General features: G+C 33.7%; 1 protein-coding gene across 1 annotated transcript in view; it reads left to right on the top strand.

Annotated features, from left to right (window-relative positions):
• LOC145671129 (facilitated trehalose transporter Tret1-like) overlaps nucleotides 1-25,200 on the top strand; it is a 28,783-nt gene extending 3,583 nt beyond the window's left edge. Inside the window, exons 2-4 of the mRNA XM_081739925.1 lie at nucleotides 14,145-14,229; nucleotides 18,211-18,346; nucleotides 20,840-25,200. Coding sequence (XP_081596051.1) covers nucleotides 14,167-14,229; nucleotides 18,211-18,346; nucleotides 20,840-22,074 — 1,434 coding nt within the window. The 5' untranslated portion in view covers nucleotides 14,145-14,166 and the 3' untranslated portion in view covers nucleotides 22,075-25,200. The remainder of the gene's footprint in view (nucleotides 1-14,144; nucleotides 14,230-18,210; nucleotides 18,347-20,839) is intronic.
• Nucleotides 25,201-26,187: the final 987 nt, after the last annotated feature.

Raw genomic sequence — 26,187 nt, 5'->3', positions numbered from 1 at the left:
TAATAATTGCTGTATGCGGGTGATTCATCTACGTTTATCCAATTCTGACATGCATATGTTGTACGTAAGTGAGCGCAGACGTCTGGATTAGGAAGAAAGAAAATCTGACTTATTTCAGAAAAAAAATATCGAACCTCTTCAAACTTTAGCGTTGAAGAATACGATTTTGATGCATTACCGAGGCATTATGGTGAATATATATATATATATATATATATTTTAACTTTTAGTGTATACATCCATGTTGACTTATGTTTATCTACTATGAACACTTTTACCAATAATATTTTTACGAACTTTCATCTTGTTTAAAAGGTTCTATCTATTTCCGGTGACAGTATTTCTGGTTTGTAACTGAGATATGCGTATAAAAAATTAAACAAACGAAGCCCATGATCTGTATATGCCACAACCTTTATCATGATAACGAAATTCATATTCCTACAATATTTTTTTCAGTTTCATTGTACGCCAGAAATATTTACCTGAATCTTTTCTCACATATAGAGCCTATCTTACTACTCGGCTAGGCTATTCATTAGCACCCTTGTTTAACAATTGAACGATCCGGTTTGAAATTTTGTGCTCGGTCATCCTGGCTAAGAAGAATCTTCCTCAGTTCTGCCAGACTAATTCAAGGATAATGCATTCATAAATAGAACCTTCCCGAGTTTGTTCCATTTCTTTCCAAATTATTATAGCTGTTATAGCTGTTTTTCTATTTTTGTTAATTTTTAATTATTTCAGTGTAAATAATTGTTTCCTCGCAGTCTTGTATATCTAAAATAGAATAAAAAATAAAAAGTAAATTAATTAAATAGGAAATAAAATATGTTTTTAAATAACGAATCTATTTAAAAAGTTATCTTGATTAACTTTGTTGAGCGTTTTTCTCAAATCCTCTACATTCTTTTTCTTTATTATTTGGAAATTCTGATCAAAGTAAAAGTAGGTATTACGTTCTTTTATGGCAATTATTAGGCAAACGTCTCCCAAATTTTCTCGAAATATGGTTATTTGCAATTTGACAAACTCTTCAAGCATTCATTTATGTGTGAAACATTACAAGCAATCAAATTTTCAACTTTACACAATTACAATGATCAACTCGGGAAGTTCTAACTATAGATCTTCATGGACTTTCATTCTGAGTAGCTGCTAAGTTCACAAGGTCTCTTCACGTGTTTATTTTTCCGAAAACTAGTTTTAGTACAACTATCTTGTCATTAATTAGAAATAATTCATTCAAAAATGCTATTCAACTTAAGTTTATCAACAACTTAAATCTTTAATTCCATAATTCATATGACTCAACCTTCTTGAATCATCTTTGTTAAGAGTGAGCAGAAATGGGTAAAAGTAACATGGATTAGGATCTTCAAATTATCATGAGCCATAAACACTTTTCATCATTATATTAATAATTGAAAACGTCAAAAAGAAATGCATTATTATCATTAATATAATAAATTACAACTTTACTATGCACCTGAGGCTTTCATCTGCACAGTTGTATTAATGTATCTATTGTGTATATTGAATTATCGTGTCATTTTTCAAAATAAATAAATAAGTAAATAAAATTTTAAAAATAACGATATTCTATACTGGCCCGAAAATAAGCCGCCAGGCATACAATAAATCGTGCCTTAAAATTTGGAGAAGAAAAGAAAAAAAAAAGATAATACCCGAATAAAACCCGACGGAAGCAGTGGCAGATCTAGAAGATAAAAACTGGGGGGAGGGGGGGTAGACAGAACCCACAGTATGATAGGTATATCATGAGTTTACTATAAACTTTCAAAAATATATAAGTAATAGTTTACATTATTTCTCACTCAAAAAATTGAGGTGCCTAGGCCCTCCCGGCCTCAGGCCAGATCCGCCACTAGGTGGAAGAAAATGTATCAGTAATCATTTACCTGAAAATTCAGGGAAGTATAATAGCTAGATTCATTTTTAATATTCATATTGTAAATACAAATTATAGTATCATTATTGAAAAACTAAGGTTAGAATTGTGTGCTTTACCTACTTTTAAAGGAAGCTTTCTTTTAACTGCCGAAAAGTTAGTTTCGACAACGCTATTGATAGATAACTTTAAAGTGTCTACTGTACAGTACGGTGAGTTTCTACAATGCTATTGTTACATTATCGTTATTTCAATATGAGAACTCACCACAATTTTTAACAATATACGATGTGAAGAAATGTAAATTTTTGTAAAGTCGAGAGTATAAGACGCATCATCCTTTTCCAGAAATGATTTATTTTTTCATGTGCGACTTTATGGCCCATGTCAAATCGATGCTCTTCGCCCATGCTAATTGTATTCACTCTGATTCCATTTAATATTCTTTCTCATTGTGATACATTCTCGTTATAATTCTTTATTTAATTATTTGTAAATGTTGTTCAAGTACGAGGGGTTATTATCTTTTTTCTCAATTATAGACATGGTATTCCTAGTTGAGAAAATTTAGATAAAAAATTAATATTATTATATTATTCTATATTTTTGTTTGATTAATTCTATCTTTATGTATGTTATTATTATGCCCAGTGTAAAAAGGCCTTACGAGGGCAGTAGGAAAAGCTTCTTCAAACTACCACTAACAGCGGTGTTAGTGTTCCGCTATTACTAAATTCGGAAAAATAGACCTATGTTTAAATATTCGATTATCTTATATATGTAAACCCACTCGTATATTTTTCACAACAGTTTGAAGAAATAGTTTTGGCAGTTTCTCGTGTACATATTCGAGCAATGATTTTCTTTTATGATTTTAAATGTAGATATAGTTTAACAACGAACAATACATGGAATGGCTTCATTTGCCTGTTGAAGATAAGCACCATCCAATAGGATTGTGTACATTTGGTTTGCCGAATTTCAATATGATCGTAGATTTCTCAGTGATAAATTTCTCGAAGGTTGTTCAGAACCGGAATTACCGGGCAAGGGGCTCACGTTAGACGAAAACTTAATAAGCAAGAGGAAAAAATGCGGAAGTTGGATAATAATAATAATAATAATAATAATAATAATAATAATAATAATAATAATAATAATAATAATAATAATAATAATAATAATAAACATAATTAAAGGCACAGTAAACGCCTTCCAAGTAATAACTTCTTTAATGATTTGGTTTGATTTTGAGTTTAGCGTCCCTTTCAGCAACGAGACTATATCAGACGTAGACATACAGTTTAAAGTGGGATCGAAATCACATGAACTTTCGCCGGGAATTGAACCCGGGTCTTCCTCGCAAAATTCCTTTAACGAGTTTATTGGCTTCATTCATTGGTTGAAGTTGAGTGGAATTTTGGATCGTCCTGTGATATACCTTGAGATTCAGACATTCTTGAACATTGACATAACAATGCATAATTAAGATTCTGTATGGAACCTGAAAGTACGGGAACTTTCAAGTCATCGAATCCGACACAACTTGACCGAAGCTCATTAACAAGCTCGTGTCAATTGGTGTAGGAAATCTTCAAAAAAATTCAACCGAGGTAAGTCAAATCTCGTGTTCTACATCGTTATAGGAGAGCAAAACTTAGATCTATTCATACAAACCCGAAAGTATGTATACGGCAATCCATTGTCTGAATGTTTCAAAATGAACCGAAAAAAACAAAAGTCGTTCGTTTGAGGAATGTCAGCAGCAAATATCTGCTTGTTTCTTCGGATATACCGGACATGTGCCTATCATAGATTTAGATCAAAGGTATGTAAATGTAAAGGGATATACAACAATTTGCTTGCCAGATATCTTCAATGAATTGTGTAAAACAAACCCAAATCGTGATATCATTCTTCACCACCACAACGGCTATTCCCACCCATCACACCAAATTGTTGATTTTTTGTTCAGTAAAAATGTTTTAATTAGTGACTCATTGTCCATACTCACCTAATTTAACATGTAATGACTTCTTTTCGTTTCTACATATGAAAAATAAGATGCATTGTGGGTGATTAGTGTCGCCAGAAGCAGCTTTTTGATGTATTCGGAACAGCAGTTTCTAAGGTACCTACTTCTTCAAACTGGTAGAAAAAAAAAACGAATACGCTTAAACAAACAATGAAAGATAATTTAAACATAGAAAGGTCTATTCTTCCGAATTTTATAATAGCGGAACAGTAGCGCCACTGTTAATAGTGGTTTGCAGAAACTTTTCCAGCAGTCCTCGTATCATAAAGAGAGTAATAATTAAAATAACAATTATGAATAGTAAACTATTAACTAGTAGTAAAATTAATAAATTTAAAATATATATATTTTATATATTTTACAAATTTTCATATTAAAATCCCGCAGTTAATTTATAATGATTTCGTAGTAAAACAAAACAAAAAAGAAAACTATAAAACTATTTTTAATACAGCACATTTTACATTAAGTGATTTGAAAATATTTTACTTTTGAAACTTGTGTCATTTGGTTCAGTGACTATTTGTTATTCATATTTTTAAATAAAAGTAAGAAATGTGAAAGAAAGAAAGAAGGAAGCAAAAAGTAAAAAAGTAAAGAAAGAAAAGCATGAAACAAATTTTAAAAAAATAAAATCACGTATTTAAAAATACAAGATGTAAATACAATTGAATAATTAAATTTCCTGAGAGGAGATATTTGAACATCCTAGTGTTCAATTAGCACCTGATTACATAACAATTGAAAGTACGTAATATAGACATTTCACCATACAACCTTCTACATAAAACACTGTTCAAATTAGCACAAATAAACTTTAGCACACATCCTCTTCTACAGTCGAAAAACACAGAATAAACACAACTTAAAGACCATTTTCACAACTTATCAATGACTTCAGAGAGGCACGTCAAGGATAATATACTTATTTCTTATCATAGGACTTTCCAGTTTCTTGACTAACTATTTAAGGATATTATACAATAGAAACAAATCGCGAACTAGATTTAGGATAAAAATACGTTGAAGATATTTCACATGAGTAGCATAATATTAACTTCTTGAAATTACATTATTCTCAGATCTAAGTATACTCTCATGCACATTTAGAAGGATGGTGTATGTGCGAAAAGTAGAAGTATGACAAAGCAGTTATATAATACATTTGTAAAGCAGTTACATACACTTGTAAAGTAGTTATATAATACATTTTAATAATCGTGATACCTTTTGAAGATATATTCACCTTTGATTGAAGACCAGTGTCCCTACAGTGGGAATAGATTTGGTCTGTTCCCATACAGCTAAAGGTTCACGTCTTAACTAAACCCCGTGCTCAACACAAGTTTGTGAATTAAAAAAAAAAGGGGGGACAAAATTGTTTTCGTGAAAGTTTACAAGAAATATAATATGTTGTTTGTTACTGGGTATAAAATCCAACTTTCCTTTTTAAAAAACTAATAAATTCTCAACGTAAGTTAAGAGATATTTATGATATCCTTGGAAGGCAGGCTTAAATTACATTATGGGTAGTGGCGTATTTGAGGGGGCTTCCGGGCTTAAGCTCTCCGAAATTTTATATGCTATATTAAAGTAAATGGAATATCTTGCAGAATTTTTGCATTTCCAGGAATGAAGTTAGCAAAGCCCTCCGAAACAAAATTGTAAATACGCCACTGAGTATAGGTGTATCTATTTCAAAATTGGGATTTTCAAGCGACCATGATACATTTTCTAAGTCAATATTGTTGGTAAATATGACGTTTCGACTGAGAAATAGTACAGTTACGAATTTATATTAGGCCTAGCACCTCAATAACCTTCTGTGTTCATTATGTTTACTAGCAAGACATTCCTTCCCATTTTCGCAGTCCCTCGCTCATTCATCTTATTTCTTAAAACACCGTCTCAGTAGTATTTTCACACTGCTCAAGACCGTGTTTGTGTCAAATCGTTACACCAGGTCTGTGTTAACCGTAACTCCGGGACCTTTTGTATTGAAATAACTCACTGAAGTGGTATTCATAGTGGGATTATTGGTCTGTCTTAAAATTAAGTTGTTTCAACACCGTCATCTTTTGCTGTGTACGTTAAGACTTAACTTAAAATTTACTGATCCCAATTATACAGTTCATAAACAGAGTAAATGTTTGAAAGTCGTTTAGATACGTACCGCCTTTTTTCTTATTTAAAAAGAAAAAATGTGTACAAAGTTGTGTGACAGGAAATCCTTTAACGTAGGAGTACTGTAAATATCGTAATATTTTTCCTTCTAGTAATAAATTATGAAGATAAAAATGTTGCATAGCATTACGATTAGTACAGTTGACTTGCTTGCACTTTACATTTTCAAGTTAGTGGAAAATCATACAAAGGACTTTTTTTTTTTTAACTGTTGGAAATTCCATTTCGTTACTCTTAATAATAGACAGAAAACACACGCAGATTTGTCACCTCAATATTCGTTTGGAATGTTCCAAGATTGTTTACTTCTTGTGTTTCGTATATAATATTAAACAACCTACAAATGGCAGCTGAATATCCTTGTTCGAAGGAAGTAGCACAACATAGGTGCTCAATTTATTGGTGTAAGAAGTAAGTACCTGTAAAATCAACCTGTTAAATACTACATAACCAGTGACAACGCTAGCTTTAATTTGGAGTGGGAGTGAGGGGAGGGGAGAGAGGGAAAATTTGCGGAGCAGGCTTAGCAGTGTCGGATCTAGAAGGTAAAAACTGGGGGGCAGTTAAAACCCAGACTATAATACGTATATCATGAGTTTACTATAAACTTTAAAAAAATATATAAATAGACTAATAGCTTAAATTATTTTTGCTGCTCAAAATCTGGAGGCCTAGGCTCCCCGGCCAAGGGCTAAATCCGCCACTAAGGTGCAGGTATTTTTTGCATACCGAAAATGACAGTTCTATATTACTTGACCTACATTATAACACAACATTTTCTGTTATAATGCGGGGGGAGTGCGGGGAGAAGACAGTACATTTTCTGCGGTTGTCACTACATTCAACTAGTCATTAATTAATGATTCTTAGATACACAGTTGTTACTGAAGAGAATGATGCTTTGATCTTCTATTTACGACACTTTACATGCGTGTATGTTTAATTTTGTCTTGTTGAGAGACTGTAAATTGAAAGTGATAAATTGTAGAAACTTATCTTCCCTTCATGAGACTTGAGATGGTTATTTCACTACCTTAAGATAAAGGACAAATGAGTTTATTTTTTTAAAAATACATTTTACATACAATGGTTACTCTTAAGCCTTCAGAACGCTGGAGACTTCAGGTTATCCTATTTTGAAGTGCAAATTGAAACAATTTGTGGCCTCGCGTAGCGTAGTCGCTAATGCTCTTGCCTTCTGTACGAGCGATCCCGGGTTCGATTCCCGGTGGGGGCACTCGATCGAAGGTCGAAAGTGTGTAAAAAGCTTTTAAAGGCCAATCAGCCTGAATGAGGTTTTTCCTCATTCACAACAGGCAAATGCCAGGGTGGGACCTAACTTATAGCTCCCAGGCCGCTTCCCTTTCCCCAAATAGTGTACTTGCCGAGGGACGTTATCCCTGATACGTTACGGGCTAAATGATCATAGATGCCGAAAGCCCAGAAATGTAAAATTCTTAATTGAAACAATTTGTTGTTACTAAATCGTCACAATAGTTTTAGATCTGAAAACTTGCCTGTACGGTGGGGACATCTGTCAGCGTCAGGCAGGCAGCACAGGAAGTGACATCTACTATCATGACTGTTTGGAAGTATTATTACTCACGGATTGCCATGTTTTGCTATAATATGATATATTCTAAAATTCAAAGGAAATGATCTTATTTTAAAACTCCATTTAGTCTTGTGTCATACATAAATATAGATTGTGTGCGCTACGAATATCCTTTCTCAGAACATAATAAACTGGATACGAAAGTGTTAGACATACAGAAAGTGTAAAAGATCAATTTCTGAAAATCGTATTTATTGAATGGCTTAAGCGCGTTACCTGTAGCGTGAGTATGCAACACAGAGGTGGTGCAGCGTTCCTAATTATCCTATTGAAGCTTTCTACGGTGCGTTGTGTTGGCCAAAGACGGGGCTTTTAAATACTGGTACGTTTGTTCCAATATAGCCAACAAGAGGGAAATTATAGAGGGAATAATGTAATGTTATCCAAATTTTTCACCTAAAATCGGGAATTAAAATTTTCTGTGTCTGGAAACACTGCTATCAGACAAACACAAACTATCTTAAATTAAACTTTGGTACACCACTAATATATCCAAGAAGTATCATACCGATATCTAATAAACTAAGCATGTTATTTAAAATAAATATTCTTTCTACCTAGAAAAATCACAAATATCTTTGCACTTACTTAGAGAACAAGGTCTACTGTAAACCTCAACTGTACTTCCCTTAATTATCCAAGTGAAACTTTCTATGGTGCATTGTGTAGGCCAACGATGAAGCTTTCCGATACTGGTACGTTTGTCCCAATATAGCCAACAACAGAAAGGGAAATTATAGAGAGAAAGTGGGATATTTAGCTAATTTTTAGCATTTTTTAGAATTTTTAGCAATTTTTATCAGAATATTTAGCATAAAATAGGGAATTAAATTTTTCTATGACTGGAAACGCTGCTACCAGACAGACGAAACCTCTAATAAAATAAACTTTGGTACACTATTAATATATCCAACAAGTTTCGTTTTGATATCTAAGCTTGTCGAAGCTTGTTGTTAAAAACAACATTGATTATGGTAAACAAAATAGTAAAAAAAGAAAAAAAACAAGGTTTACAACCTAAATTCGAATTTTTCGTGCGTCCCCTAATTAACCAATTATAACGATCTGTACTTGCTTTTGTTTAGTAAGGACTGATGTTCAAGTGGCGTAAGTTGACTTCTTCGTACATATATATAATGATTTATCAACATAAATGTTGAAATTTTCGATTTTGTTTTACCAAAAATAGGAACATTTTAATTTCCCTAGTTGGCAACATTGATTGTGAGTTGTTCAAATTGGTCTAAAAACTTAGGTATCCATATGGGACACATATCTGACAAGTCCTAATTAAATCTCTCTAAAACGAAGGAAGTTATACTGAAAAAACTAAAGAAAGAAATTTCGAAATTTGAAAATTGAAGATTTTTTTACTTTGGGCTCAAATTTCAGAAGGAAATCCAACACTTAGAGAAAAAAATACAATCAAAATGAACTATGGTCCAACCATATTTGGTATAGAAAAAGTCATCCCGATATCTTAATTAGCGTTCACACAGCAGAGGATAAGCAAGTGACAACCCCGTATGTGTTATTTTGGCCATTAGATTTCGAAAGGGTTAATTTTACACTATATACTTGCTATTACAATTCATTTTTTGTTCTATATTACCTCTGAAAGGTTGTTTGCATCATAAGACAAACAAAGGCGGAGCCAGGACGTACTTCTGGGGGGAGGGCGGTGGGTTGTAATACTGCTACTTAGAGTCACTTTTAAAAGCTCCAAACTCTGGGATGGGTTTTATTTATACATAAAATAAGAAAGTTTTCTCTTCTGGAGAGGGGCAATCGCCCCCCTGGATCCGCCCCTGAAGACAAAACAAGTAATGTTCCTCATGAACTTTGGAAAGGTATAGAGAGATCAATTTCATTTGTAAGTCATAGAGTTAAAGAAATAAAACTGAAATTTACTGATTCAAGAGATTTGATAACAACTTTCTGCTCTATAGTAAAGTTTGTTCCCTCTTAAGGTTAAACAGTTCATTACTGGAAATTATGTTTACAAAATATTCACATTTAACACAATGTGGAGGACGAAACAACAAAAACATGACATCAGGACGTAGAAAATCAAAGAACTGCATAGCAATGTACTGCATACAAATACTAGAAGTTCGGTATTGCCCGTATGTAACAAATTAAAGTGATAATCAGGTATTTTTAGTCACTCTATGTTGCGTAACGCTTTCAGAAAGATTTCAAAGTGACGTGATTTAGCTGTCAGACACTATGTTAGTTTCATTTTGAACGATGGAAAATTTTTGTAGTGCTTGTAAATACTTCTTCAACAAATTGAGAACGTAATATATTTTGTGTGTTGTTCACAAACAAACAAAATGAACATGACTTTTGCGTAGTATTGTTAAACATTAATAATGTTCTTTTTAAGTTATGTGTGAAGAGACAGTGAAAATTTGAAACAGCTAACAACGTTGTACATTATTCAAGTAAGATCTTCTAGTATATTTTTCTTGTAGTAATGGAGATGGGCAAAGGCGTGTGCGGTTTTTGCTTTGCTTTATTCTTTGCTAATTATGTCCCATTCTTTTACAATTAAGAAAAAAAAAACATTACAACTACAATGTGCTGTTACTCATAGTATTCAATTATCCAGTAGGTAGAATAGCAATTTGATTTAACTATATTCCCTTATATATCTACGTTGTCCCCATGTCTGTCCAGGAGACTAAAATTCTCAAAAACTATTTGATGGATCCTTTTCAATGGATCTATGGAGCAGAATTTAGCGTCCTTTTCAGCAGCAAGGCTAATGAGACGTAGATCTACAGCTTAACGTGGGCTCCGAATGGCATGCACTCCCGCCGGGAATAGAACCCAGATTTTTCCTTGCCCAAGACCGTACGCTATGACGAGGGCCATCCGGAAAGTGGTACCCGTTTGCGCCGCATGAAGCGCTGACGACTCGAAGAGCCGCTGGGCAAGGTCAGACCGGTCAGTGGCTTGTCTGTCTGCTCTATGCGAGGTTGCGTGACGTTGGTAGTGCCTGTGTTGTATCTGTGCTCGTTTATAATGATTAAACAAATTGAGAACTCCGCCAGTTGTGAAGTCAGGGTCGTGATTAAATTTCTTAATGCACGAAACGTTCGACCTTGTGAAATTCATCGCCGATTAAAGGAGGCAATGTGATGGACAGAGTCGTCTGTTCGGCGCTGGTGTCGCAACTTCAACCTGGGGAGGGGGGGTACACACGACGAGGAGCGTTCAGGGAGACCATCTGTCATTACAGACGAACTGTTGAGGTCAGTAGACGAATGCGTGAGGAACGATCGGCGCCTCACAATTGATGAACTCTGTGAACATTTTCCTAATGTGTCTCGAACAATTCTTCATGAAATTGTCAAAGACCATCTGCATTATTCAAAAATCTGTGCAAGATGGTTCCCTCGCATGCTCACAGATTAAAACAAAACCAAGCGTATGGCTGCAGCACTGACGTTTCTGGGACGTTATTCCGATGAAGGAGACTCTTTCCTGAATCGCATAATTACAGGGGACGAAACATGGGTTTGTTATGCATCACCTGAGAGTAAACGACAGTCCATGGAGTGGCATCACGCTCAAGAACTTAAACGAGGCGTGACTACGTATCTCAATACGCTGGCGGCGGAGGACTATGACGCTGGAATACAAAAACTCGTCACACGGTATGACAAATGCCTCAATTTGCTTGGTGATTATGTGGAGAAGTAGTGTAAAGTATGCTCTTTCCAACGAAAATGTGTATATTTGTTAATATGTACTACTGTGTCTTTGTTGCACAAATGGATACCACTTTCCAAATGGCCCTCGTAGCTACGAGGATCTCGGATTGCCATCAAGCTTGGCCAGGATGTAGTGAAACATTAGCAATCAAGTTTGTTGATGGAGCTTGTATTGTATACAAAATTGATCCTTTGGAGTATACAACCTAACTATACCTCAATGTGAGGTCGGCTGCATACCATTCAGTTACTTTCAATATAACCAGATTCCTTCACATGATGCACAACTGATACTAGTACTTGTTTAACTCCTGATGACGTGTTATACTGGCAAATACTTATTTGATAACCAAGTAAGAGAGAGATTGCTTAAAATCATTGTCTTCCGTATCATATCTGTATTCTTGTTGTTGAGTTGAGTTTAACGTCCCGTTCAGCAGCGAGGCTATATGAGACGTGGACCTACTAATTAACGTGGAATACGAATCATATGAGCTCCCGCCGGAAATCGAACCCGGATCTTCCACACCAAAGGCGCCTACTGTCAATATTCTTCCAACAATTCTACAAAAGAGAAGGATATGGCTCAAATTGTAAATGAGAAGTGAATTATTTTAGTTTAAGGTCATATAGTTATTTCCTTTAGGCTAAAGGAAGCGGATCATTAATGAAAGTGTAATTATTGTTTGTTTTCTCCTATTGGGAATTGAAGCGGGAACCACATGAACAAAAAGCACACACGATAGCAAATAGACCAATGGAGAGAGATATAACGCAAATTGTTCGTGGAACCTTTAGTGGCTTGAGAAAAAAATAGTTGAAACCAATAAGAAATTTAAAACTATAAAATCATATAATTTATGCATCATTAAACTAATCCTCACCCAACCCAAAGTTTGATGAGGAAAGGGTCTATTGAAGGCCAATACAAATGAATACGTTTAAAAGTGGGTGAAGCTTTTTGAAGACATCATGTCAGCTGATGACTACGTGGAGGATTGGCAACACCTGATCTTTGAAATGTTGGGTCTATCTCAATTCTAGTATTCTGCCGTTCAACAACACGTTGTACTACTAACATACCGAACCTCAGTATGTAGTTGCGGGATTATTAACATTTTTTCAATTATGTTTAGCAATTTTTCGATAAACGAAAACGGCACTTCGGATGTTTCTAATGTGTTATGCTCTTTAAAAAAGGAGGACATTTTATAGTAAAAAGCTGGCGTCCGAAATTACCAGATAAGCTCTGTATATTTTCACGGTAAAGTGACACTATTAATATCGACGTTTTAGTAAGAAATATGTGAAAATTAATAACTCCAGTTTTTCACAGTATTTTTTTTTCGTATATTACCTGAAAAATTATACATTTATGTCGCTTTGTCGAAACCGTTATTGAATTACTATGTCGTTTATTATAAACTTAAAATTTCTGTTAAGAACAGAGACACAGATGATTTATCATTGTGTATGTAGGTCCAATGATATTAAATTCAGCTGTACTTTTTAGAGTACAATTACAAAGTTAATATAATTGCATCAAAAATAGTTTCATCTACAAGGATTATTTAAACTTGCTTACTCGAATAATCTCTGACGACAAACACATAAATGTTAGTGCACCATTATCACCAACCTGAAACAGCTGTAAATATCATCGTAATTTTATCCGTTTCAGAGAGCCAAGTGTCTTAAGTTGTCTTCTGAAATCCGTTTAAATGTCGCTTGATCGATTTGTCAATATGGGATAGTCGAAGGGTCCAAGTGCTCACTACGATCCATTTTTATAGGTATTCATTCACTTGTCAGTCCTGTTCGCATCTTGCAGACTGCAATGAGCAGAAACATCACTTACCAGGATGAAGTGACTCGATCCTCGATTCCCTTCAATTTTATTTGTCATCATTATTGCTGTAACTCCAAGTATCTTGTAAGAAATCTCCACGCTACACTCTTTTCTTGACCTGTTTCACAAAAATACTTTTCTTGTAATATATAAGTGCAAAACGATGGACTTTTTCGTCACTATATGTTCCGCGAACGTGGATTCCGTGCAGGAGACCCAGGTCGATTTCCATTGGGAGGAATCTGGTTCGGACCACGTCTTATATAGCTTCCTGCATTGCACTCAACCAACAAAATTAGATCATTACATATGCCATAAAATATGAGAAATTAGAAGCAAGGACGCCGTGTTTACAAATGGGCTCTTCAGAACACAAGGGATTAAGTCCAGTTACCAAAGTTGGGGGGGGGGGGAAGACGAAAAGTTTGTAGCCTACGAGACGTTTAACTACATGGAAAACTTAATACTTCTTCTTTTTTACATTATAAGAGCTATTTACAATACCTTAACATTAATCTTTTAAGTTGTGAAAGGAATTTCAGATAGAGATATCAAAGATTAAGTAGTATGTCTGAAATGGACTTGATTCCCTTGAGTACTGAACGCACCAAATAATTGTTATTATCATAGTTTTGCTTTACAAATCATGATACTGTACCACATCCCGTGTGCTCTGAAATTTTTAATTTCAATGAACTGTTACTTTGTTGGTAAAATATTAAAAAAAAATGTTTGGGTATTTGCATGAATACCCTATGATACAGTAAACATTTAACTTGGTACTATTGTAAGAGTGGTTCATAAATATGAGCATTACTATCTTTCAGAGTCATCGCAAAATTTGGGAAAATGGGGAAGAGCATTACAGAGACTGTCGCTCTTCCTCCAATGGGGAAATCAACATTCATGCAGGTTAGTAAAGCTATCATAACAACTTTTAGGAATTATTAATTTCCTTACATTTTGTTGTTAACTTCAATATTCTTCAATACAATTTTGATTTTAAGTATTGTGATATCATTGACAAATCTTTTGTAACAAAGTTAGAAAAAAATGTGTAATACAATCATCCGAGACCTGTTACATCAAAATACAATACCTTGTAATACTACTAGGACTCATAAAAATAAAAATGGAAGTTTATAATTGCATATATCATAAAATTATGAAAAATTACTAGCAACAACATTAGTATTAACAAATCATTTTTGCAGTTATTCAAATGTTTCTGGTTCATGTTTTATTATTAAGAAATAACTATTATGGGACTAGTAAATTTTATGAAATGGGCCACAGATAACATTATTCTTGGTACTTTACTATTTGCAACAATGGAGAAGATATACATCACTGACCCCTTACTCAGTTTCCAATGGGAAGTACCCGCTTTCTTCTCTGTATTCCCATTATATCTCAGACTTACTCTCTTTGGCGCTCTCCTACATATGTCTTGTCAGGATAAAAACAAAGTAGAGGAGCATTTTCATATTATCTATAAAGTATACTTTAGGCCCTAAAGATGAACCAACATATTAGTTTCCATACGCTTCAAGTCCATATTACATCACATTCTTATGAAGTAAAAGTCCTAATCATAAGTTCAGTTGAACTGGTAACAAAACCACTGAGTATGTCACTGTAGGAGACTTTTTCTTTTTGTGAACTTGTATAATTTGTATCAGAAAAAAGTAGATTATTTCTTTAAGATAGAAACGAAAATTCATGAAAATTAGAGTAACAGTATAAAGATTACGAAAATAACCTCTTAGCTGTCATTTCTACTGTTGAAATATTTTGCAATAAAAATATCGTACAGAACTATAAAAACAATAATGCAATTTAAAGTTGATATAAAAATCTCAGTGCAAGGGTACCTATCTTTTTATCTACCAATCTGAAATCTCCTAAATATCTTTAGAAAGTACCTCGGGTAATCGCATGATTACGAAGTCTTCCAAAGGTGTAAGTTGGACTTTAAAAAAAAATAAATAAAAATAGCAGCTTAAAATAAACGAGAGTCTTAAATTTAAGTTGAAATATAATTTAAAAATAAAGGTGCCAACATAAATATTTTACTACTGAAAAAAAAGTAAAAGATGCGGCCTACCACGTTAAACTTTCTCTCTCCAATTTCCTAAACTAAATCATGTAAAATTGCAGCTATTTCTGAAACATTTGTTTGTGGAATACGGACATATAAGGTATTTTTGAAAAACTTTCAAAGAAAGTGCCCTCAAAAATAAACTACTTCCTGTGAATTTTTTCATTAGAAATTACTTATCTTGTTAGAACTATTAATTATATTTTGTTTATGAAGTACGTCTATCAACAAAATGTCATGAGTCTATTTCAGGAAACTATCAGAAAATATAAACAACTCACCTCTAAATTAAAAAAAAAACTGTTTATTATGGATATTTACACATCATTATAGGGTTGTTAATTAAATATTTATTTATGAAATATGAACAATATCTCCCGAGTCGTTTATGAAAAAATCATTCATAAAGAAATTCATCACCGGCAGCAAACTATCTCTGTGAATGTTTTCATGAGAAATCACTTATCCCGTATTTTAGTATTATTAATGACACATTTATTTATAAAATTATGTTTCCATGAAAATAAGATCTAACCAGAAAATAAGCACTTGTGTAATTTTTCGTGTTGCTCGTAATATAGGATCAACTCCAAAAATAAGGTCTACATTAAAAATATGCAGAACCAAATGATCTACATTACCATAATAAATGTACACACATTTTGTATTTGTGTATATACATAGATAAACTTTAGTGTGTCTTTTGGACAATACAAAAAAGTCTGAATTTCAGGAAAATATGGTATGAATACAATCATCTGAGTTGTTTATGAGAAAATCATTCAAAAGAACTCAGCCCCAAGAATAAACTACACCTTGTGAACTATTTCAGGACAAATGAGCTGTGTCTTATTGTTAGGTTACTAATAAAACATTAATTATGAAATATGAACAAACCTGACTGGATTGTGTTAGAGAAAATTCTTTAAAATGAGCTTAGCCCTGAGAGTAAAATACCCCTTCAGAACGTTTCCCAGAGAAATGAGTTATATCATAGTATAGGGTTATTAATGAAGTATTGATATATGAGGTAAAACAAAATCGTTGACTGTTTTCAAGAAAATAACATTTTTAAAAATAACACTTTTGTTAAAAAAAATAAATAAATAAAAAAAAACTCATGTAAACCATCCTTACTTTGAGGGGTAGAGAAAGTCTAGGCAGAAAGCGTAGTGAATCTTCTATATATGTTAAGTTCTTTCACACATTTATTATTTTACAATCACCATACTGTCTTCTCATCTACTGTATCTTGAAAGTTAAAAAGGAATTTAAATGGATAGATGTGCACGTCATTTTTCCATTGTTTCTCTTGCGCACTTGCGATTACGTTAATAAAGTACACTTGATGCAATCTCTAACAAATAATAATAATAAATCTCATAACAAGATACTGTAGCATAGCCCCTATGTTCATTTATGTCATTTTCTCTTTTCTTAAATTTTGACTATACAAATTTTAGGATGGTCCTTGTTCAACATTCGAAAATATTGCATCTTCTTCACTAAATAATTATAATTTACCGCTTATAGTTTGGATACAGACCTCCATGGAATACAGTTTTCAATATCATTTAGGAATTTCTTATCAATTATCAGACAAGAATACATGTATACACAGGATCTAATTTCATTTCGTAAAATATACCGTTAAACACTGCGTTTATGGAAACAAAATTCTGTTACTATCCAATTTTCACCCTAGTGTCATAATACTTCTAATATGTTTGACCGTTAGTTGTAAGCGGTCCGAATGAAATTCTGTCTTCAGTCCTATGCGCATTCGCTGGATGAAAATAGGAAAAATATTGATTGGATTCATCAGAGAAAATTACCTGGTTCCAAAAGTTAACATAGTGCCACCATATTTCTTGGCCCCTGTTGCCGCTTAGTAATATTAGCTGTGGTAAGCAAGAGTTTATGTCTTGAATATCTTTCATGATAGTATAGAGAGAGACCACAGATATGTAACAGCTGTGATCCGGCTCATTTTTGGGTGTTCTGCCACAACTGCAGCCGCGCCCAGATACTTTTGGTACCTTCAACAAGCCTTACGTTGGACCTGATCGGCCACAATGTGAACTCACATTTTCCTTTTGACATCTTTTAAACTGGTAATAGCCTGATTGATGGTTTACGATGAAACTGGAGGTTTCGGGGAATTTGTATTTCGCTTGTACTAAGGTAGCATTGTCCCACTATCCAACGACGTTCGAATCCACTCAACTCTTTGGTACCTTTGAATCGCTGCATTATTGTTTCTCTTGTGGAATCTTCACACTATTGACACCTGGAATGACATACAAATTACTACTATTAATAACCTTCAAATAGTTAGATTATTATATTGCAAGGTGTTTATTTACTTATGATATGTCTACGTAATTTAAGCCATTTGTCTGCCACATTTAAGGCTAGTATTTCTTTTCTTTATTGATGTTGCCTCTGCGTGTAATGTAGCAGTACATTTTCTCAGATACTCCACAAAGTTTCTAATACTTTTATTCAGGATATGAGGATATACTGCAACTTTGCACCAACATTATTTTCTGGAAATTCTATAGTTTCCTGATATTTACGAGATTGCAAAATCCACGAGGCTGACACCATGGTACCAATTTCGCTCCACCCTTTCCCAATGGAATGCCTGATAACTGCACTATCCGATTTCCAGACTTATAGGAACTCTGTAGAATACCACTACATGTTGCAGAAGTAAAATATTTCATTGAATAATCAGGCAATTTCACTATGATGAAATTTACATTTTAAACTTTACATTTCTTCAACAGCTTTTATTTGGATTCTTCGCTAGTACAGCTGGAATTTCACCAGGAATGATGCTTGGTTATTCAGCTGTTGCCATACCTAAGCTACAGTCTAATAGCAGCTCAATTTTGGTGCGAGAGGAAGAAGCCTCTTGGATAGGTAAGATGAACTTTTCTGAATTTAAATTCTAGTGATAGATATGATTTGTTTCCTGATCCCTTGACTGTCAAGTATGAGACAAAATGTAATTGGAAATATGACCTATAAATCCAATGTTGCATATAGGGGTCTCATATCATCATTAACATCATAGGTATTCTGTAGTTATGTATTGCCAGGTCAATTGCCGCAACTAAGAAGCTTCCATGCTCCACGGTCTTCCGCTAATCTCTTCGTCTTCACGTACGATTTTCTGTTTTGATATCGTCCATTAACTGTAGTCTCCTTCGCCCCCTTCCTTTCTTTTCTGTCACCATATTCTCAAGCGTCTCTCATGATATAGTTGCTTCTTAACCAATGTCCCGACCAGTTTCTCTTCCTCTTCTTAATAATATCTAAAATTTCCTCCTCTATCATTTCTAACATCCTTTCATTCGTTTTCCGCTGAACTCAGTTAATTCTCTCCATTCTTCTCCACACCCACATTTCAAAAGTTTCCAATCGTTTTCCATCACTTTTCCGTAATGTCCATATTTCTGTCCCATACAGTATAGGAAAATACAATGCACAAAACATTTTATGAGTTTTTTCTCATCTTATTGCTCATGGTCTCACAAACTAGACTTCTCTTCCTCCTAAAGGCTTTTTTCGCCATTCCTATCCTTGCTTTTATTTCAAGTTCGCACTTCATATTATCAGTAATAATACTACCCAGGTATTTAAAACTAGTCACCCGTTCTCTTTTCTCTCTTTCTATTTCTACATTTGACACCGATATCTTCGTTCCAATCACCATAGCTTTTGTCGCTTCGCACAATTCATAACCACCCTCGGGTGATTATGTTACTTTTCTTTCTTACAGTTTATAGGTATATTTTTCATGTACCATCGTGTTAAAAGAAAAGTGCCCATGCACATCTCTCTGGAAAATTCTGTGTTCTTTTCCATAGGTATATATAAAAGTAATACGAACATTCTTCAGCCAAGCATTTTAGTTCTGTAGTTGCGAGAATATTTCCTTTCAAATACACGTGTAGGCACATTTTGTTGAGCAAGTATGTAAATTCCATTAATAGAAGTAAATATTTTCTCATCTTCTCTGTATGAATGCATGCTTTATACAGCTATTTTGTAGTTATTGTAATATATTACTTGTTTATGTTCATAAGATCTTGCCTTTACGTCCTTTCTTTGTCTGCATAATCATATCATTACTCTCCATGACGTTTTAATTTAGCGAGAGCCGTCTTGTTTAAGTATCCTTGCTTTAGATTCTTAGAATCATGTTAGAATTTTAGTGTCAGAAATTTCTTGATCTATGTAATTCAATAACCAAGAATCTCTCTTAAAAGTACTACATACACTTTAATGATATTTACCTATTTAAGATATAGGGATCTATCTGCAAAAAAATATATGTAAAAAAATTATCAACGTGGTTGCATTTAGTAGTTGTGAAATATGCTTACGTAAATTCAGACGGATTCAATTGATGAGTCACCCTTACTTCTGTTTGGCATTTTGGAATGGTCATTGCTTGTTTGTTCTGAATCAGATAAAAAAAATCAAAACACGTGCCTTAAAGCGTGACCTTGTTTATGCAGATGTATTTTTCTTAAATTATGTTATCAAGTTTTAGCGGAAATAACGTTCAAAGATTTATTTGTTGAGATTAATAATCTCAGATGAAATCTTTTCCAAGATTTACAAATATAACCGAAAATTAAGAATATACGAGACGTGTTCAGTAAGTTAGTTTCCGTAGGACGTAAATACAAAGAAGACACAGTAGCCTTAAAATATTTATTGCTATAAATACGCGTACAGCAAAGGTGGTACTACTTTTGAACATATTCACCATCCGAATTCAGATAATTATTATGCTGTGATATCAACTTTTGTATTCCGATATCATAACAATCAACCGCCTGGAAGTGTAACCAATTTATGACAGCTGTCAGGGATTGTTCGTCACTAACAAGATGCTTACCGAATAGGAATTTCTTGAGGTGCGACGAAGCAAGATCCAGGCTATACATTGGGTGACAACCAAGTTTTTGTAATCGTTCTACTGGGATGTGTTTGACCATCCAACGGACAGCCTGGAACTTACTCCGAGCTATTTTCATGGCTTCTTACAATGCAGGGAATTCCTGTCCGGTAATCATTTTGATAGTGATGAACAATTACGAACGGCTGTCATATACTGATTCCATTCCCAGGTGACTGACTATTATGACATCGAAATATAAAAATTGATCCCATAGTGTGACAAGTGCTTGTATTCCGATGGTGAATATGTAGAAAAGTTGCGTCGCCTCTGTTGTATCTGTTGCAGTAAAAGTTTTAAGGCCATTGTGTCTTCTTTGTGTTTACTGTCCAAAGGAAATTTACTTTCTGGATGCGCCTCGTACATTAATAATAACTTGAGGAGAAAACTAAAAATATCTAGTTTCGGTACTCTATTTAATAATTTTCCTTTTCTATTTCCAGCAAGCATCTCATCTATCGCCACACCTTTGGGATGTCTTCTGATTGGTTCTTTGATGGATCGTTTTGGACGCAAATTGGCACTTCTTTCAATTAACATTCCCTGCTTATTAGGATGGGCTTTAATAGCAGCAGCACAAAACCTGGGAATGATCTACGCTGGAAGACTCCTCACTGGATTAGGGACTGGAATGAGTAGCACTCCTGGACCAGTATACGTAGGTGAAGCTGCTCAACCCCATCTCAGAGGAATGTTGGTGTGCTGGAACTCCATTGCAATGGCTCTTGGTATTCTTATAGTGTATGTGTTGGGCTATTATCTAGATTGGAGAATGGTTGCAATCATAAGCACTATATTCCCTATTATTTCATTCTTCTCGATTTTGTTGATTCCAGAAAGCCCTACCTGGCTGCTTAGCAAGAAAAGGGAATCAGATGCTAAAGCAGCTCTTGAACGACTACGTGATGGAGCAATCGGTGCTAAATATGAACTTGAAGAAATGATAAGAGAACAAAATAATAACAGAACAGAAACTCGTCATGCAAAACAGTTATTATCTATGTTCCTTCGCCCTCAAGGATATAAACCATTTATCATCATGAATCTGTTCTTCTTCTTCCAGCAATTTTCGGGTATTTTTGTAGTTCTGTTCTATGCTGTGAACATCGTACGGGAAGCAGGTATTAATGCAGATGAATTTTTGGTTACTGTATTGATTGGTGTGTTGCAATTTGTCTTTATTGTTATTGTCAGTTTTGTGTTAAGGACACATGGGCGACGTCCTGCAGCCATTGCTTCAGGGGCTGGAATGGGCATTGGAATGGCTGTCCTGGGAACATATTTGCTTTTAAAACGATTAGAAGTTATTACGTCAGATATAAGTTGGATACCACTTCTAGCTCTCATTCTGTATATTGTGACGTGTACTATTGGATTCTATACATTACCCTGGGCTATGATTGGTGAAGTATATCCAGCAGACATTAGAGGTATTGCAAGCGGAGCCACTACATGTGCTGCTTATCTCTTCAGTTTTGTAATACTCAAAATCTATCCGCAGATGTTGAGCGCTCTAGACTCTTATGGACTTTTCTATTTCTATTGTGTTATGTCGTTTCTAGGTACTGTATTTGTTGTTGCTTTACTTCCAGAAACAAATGGAAAATCTCTGCAAGAAATAGAAGAGTATTTTGCAGGGCGTAAGTTAAGTGATTCAAATAAGCACGATATTGCTTAATTATCGGATAAAAGTCTTATTTAAGGTGGGAAGTTAGGGTTGAAGAATACCTAGTCTTCTATTTACAGTCTTTCTGTAAGATTCGTGTCTGTTGTGTTGTGAATGCAAATCTTTTTTGTGTGTATGTATGTGTGTGTGTTTTGTAAGTCTATGCCATTGTGTGCTTGATAGTTTGATATTTTTAATTTAGTTACAACATGTTAAGTCAAAAGCTGAATTTATATTTTGTACAACACAGTTGAAGACCACAGAGGACGAGGGTTACTATAAAGGTAGTATTTAAATGTGAGGAAGGTATGAGTATTTTTTCGATAGTTATGATGGACGGGAAGAGGAAAGCACTTCTGCTTATTATTTATGGTTCCTTCAAACACTATTCAACTTACGGAAATAATCAAGACTGAGAGACGGGTTGGGTTTACATAATATAGGTTTACTAATAAGAAGTCAGAACTTTAAAATCGTGTCACTGTTTGGATTGGCGAAGATTAAACTATGACATCTGTGTACAGTAGTCTGTAGCCAATTAGTATGAAGAGATACACAGTTTAATAATGCAAGTAAAAAATATTCCAGTTTACGATGTTACTCTGGAGTTTTGCAAGGAAAGTTTCTCGGATCGCTCTGTCAAAAAAATGGTTGTGAATTAGTAGCCCAGACTATGTAGTTTCTCCCACCTGGATCACTTCTATGGAACTATCTCAAGTCTCAGGTCTATGAGAATAAACCACGAACAATTCGGAAATTGAAAGGGAACATTAATGCACTATTGCGTATTTACAACGCTCTGTGTTTAAAAAATAATATATGTGCTATGAAATTGGACCTTCAAAATCCATTCTACCCACAAAGAAGACTAGACATTTGAACGTTATTATCTTCAAAATACAATGCTACTGATTGCTTATCACAATTAAGAACTATTTCATTTTCTTATTTTAATGCTGTGACACTCTTATTAATAAAACCTTCATATGCGCAGATAGGAAAAAGACACTTTCTGCCTCTAACCAATAAAATTAGTGACATCACTCACTCACAAAATTATTGAAAAAATACGTATAGGCTAATCCTATAATATGAAGAATAGGTTTCATAATTTAAAGAAAATATGTATATATATATTGTGCAAATACAAACTAGTTCGAAAGAAGTTTAAAAAGCTTGTTCCAAGTTAACACTGAAATGAGAAATTATCTCTCAACCTCAAAAAAAGTTCACTACTATAAATGCGCATAAAATTTTACTGGGAGGTACAACTGAAACGCACATCACCTTGCTGTAGTTGCTCCTTTAAATAATAAATTAACATATTGATTATTCCGTCAATATTGGTAATTAAAGTATCTGTATTGTGGTAAATATGATTAAGACCAGGTAGTAATTTATAACAAATGTTACTAATATCAGACTTTGTTTCATAGTAATGCCACCAATTAATTCCAGAAAACAATATACTGTGTATTATATACATTTAAATCTGCTCGCTTACCTCTCTTCAAAAGGCCCCGTATTCTTACCCGTAGTCAAAATTTAGTTAAACAAATGTGAATCTTCTTTGTCCTATTGAGAACTTTATTTAGAGGTAAATTAATAGAATTTGTTATGTGCTGTTGCTAGAATAAATCAATTTGAAAGGCCAAGATATTTTGAACAAGACTGTACGAAATAAAGGGATATAACTCGTAGTTTTTTTCAGTACAACCCTAATAAGTGAAAACACATGGAATTTTTGTATGCTATTCTCGAAGTGTATACTATTAGAACTATTTCTAATCCACATTTCTTCATAATCCATAATTCATATTGCCACGTTGTTATGTCTTAATTCTGTGTGTGTAAAAGGAGTTAATTGGACTAATACATTTATTTACGTAAACTTCCATCGTCTCCAATACTTCAATTTATCTACGCTATTTGTACATCTAATCGAATGACCATATCTTCATTTTATCTCCATTACCTTTATTGCTACTCGCAAATTACTATAATTAGTATCATACATATTCTTTACCCATACAACAGCCGTTACAACTCTTCATAACACTACTTCTTAATTCCCCTGAACTACATCAATATAAATACTCATATATCTATTCATTACTTGATTTGCAAGAACATTCTCTTTAGTAAAATTATACCAGAAACACGTCTTTTTAATTAAATGTTTATTACGGTTTACCTGAAACATTCTACGTAACATCCACAAATATATTTTGCATCGAACATTTACCACGTATTTCAGTTACATCATTTTTACTTACGTCAACACAAATTTCCTCTTTTACCACAACTGCATGAGATACCTCATTAATTTCATACTACAATCACATATTTTCTACAAATATTCTCCTATCGAATACATTGTAATAGTAAATTTTTTTACCCAAATTTGTTTAATGAGATTACTAGCTTTTTACTGTGGTCTTCATCTGTACTTTTAAATAACAAAATAAAAATAAAATTATGATAAAAACATTCACTGGGTTGTTATTTTTAATTAACTACAATGTTCTGCACAGATCTCTTGGGGCTTAGATGTCCCAAATGACATTCAGATCTCTGAACATTCAGACCAAAGACACTACGAGAAATAACTAATTGCAAAATGATTCTATGTAAAGCTGAGCGTATCACGCTATAAAAACATGTAGTTTTTCTTTATAACTTTATAGGAAAATATTAAGGTTATGTACTTTATCTTCGTCTAATTTATACTTAATATATCCACGAACCAAGATTTTTAATGTTTGTCATTTCTATTACAATGTTCTTTTTTTAATGTTTTCTTTTCTCCAATAAAAAATAGGTCTCTTTGCAATGACTGCATGTAGCAAATATTAATCTGTATTCTCAGCTCAATGTTTATATTATTGCAATAGTTTATTTTCAAAAACTATGAAGCTTAAAGCGAAATGTCATCTGAAATTACAGTTTCTTGTCATTTATTTTATACAAATAGAATACTGACTTTTGTAGTATCCAAAGGTGAAACAAGTTCGAAAAGTGTTTTTTATGTCTGAATTCTCTGTCAGTATCTACCATTATATGGAAAATATGTAAAACATTCCCTGTAAACAAAAACGTTATTTAAGTTAATGAAATTAATAAAGATTTTTACATAAATTGGATCGTTTTTAATCATTATAGTTATCTGTATTAAATGTTTTCTCTTGTCCTTAGTATCATGTACAGCATGTTTCAAAATGATTTGAATGATAAGAAGTCGTTAATACTCAATCGACGATTTAAATGGTATTGAAATATTTTCGACCACATTCTACAATATTGTTTGGCGTGGTGTTAGTAGTTCGAAATTCTTCCACCGGCTGACAGTAACAAATTTTCAAGATGGCAGCCTGTAGTCCAGATCAAGTATTATGTATCCTACAATTTCGCGTTAGTTTGCCTATTACGAGTGTTCAACGAGAGTTTCCGTGAGTTTAACGTGAGTGAGAACCTGTGCTACCATTGTGCACATAAAGCAATCTGATAAAGCCTGCAAGTTCCCCACGGATTCTAGTCACCGTTGAAGATATTCTTCGCTTCACTGCTCTGTTATTACAAAACATACAACAATTCCTCAAGGGACCCATCAATTGCACAACTGAGAAAATGTACATCCATGCAAACCATTTTCACTTGGAAATTCTTACATGTGAAACTGATACGTAATATAATGTTCATTATGACAAGGATATATTAGACGTTGCTTTTTTTAACATACGATAACTTGAAAAGTTCTATTTTCACGACTTATGTAATAGAACTAGATACGTTATTCTTTTTTTATGTTCAATTAAGATATAGAATTCCTGGTAAACTTTGCTCAAAGTGGAAATCTAATTTAAATCTACACCAGCTGAATAAAAAAATTAAATTAGAAACAGCAGTTGAAATCTAAGTTAAATTTATATATAGGGGTTTGTCTCTCTTTTCATTACTAACAAGCCAAATATTAACTACAATCCTTTCGATTTCTTCCTCCATTTGTCCATTTCTGCGCCAATATTTATCTTTTCGATTTTGTACAAATTTACAAGCCTTCGACCAATCATTCGCGGTTACTTCGTTCGTCGCTTTTCGAGTAAGTTCTTTCAATTTACTTATGGG

Source organism: Thermobia domestica, chromosome 15 (assembly GCF_964235325.1).
Source record: "Thermobia domestica chromosome 15, izTheDome1.hap1.1, whole genome shotgun sequence".
NCBI lineage: Eukaryota > Metazoa > Arthropoda > Insecta > Zygentoma > Lepismatidae > Thermobia > Thermobia domestica.
Note: the sequence above shows the minus strand (reverse complement) of the source record. Positions and strands in the feature narration are given on the sequence as shown.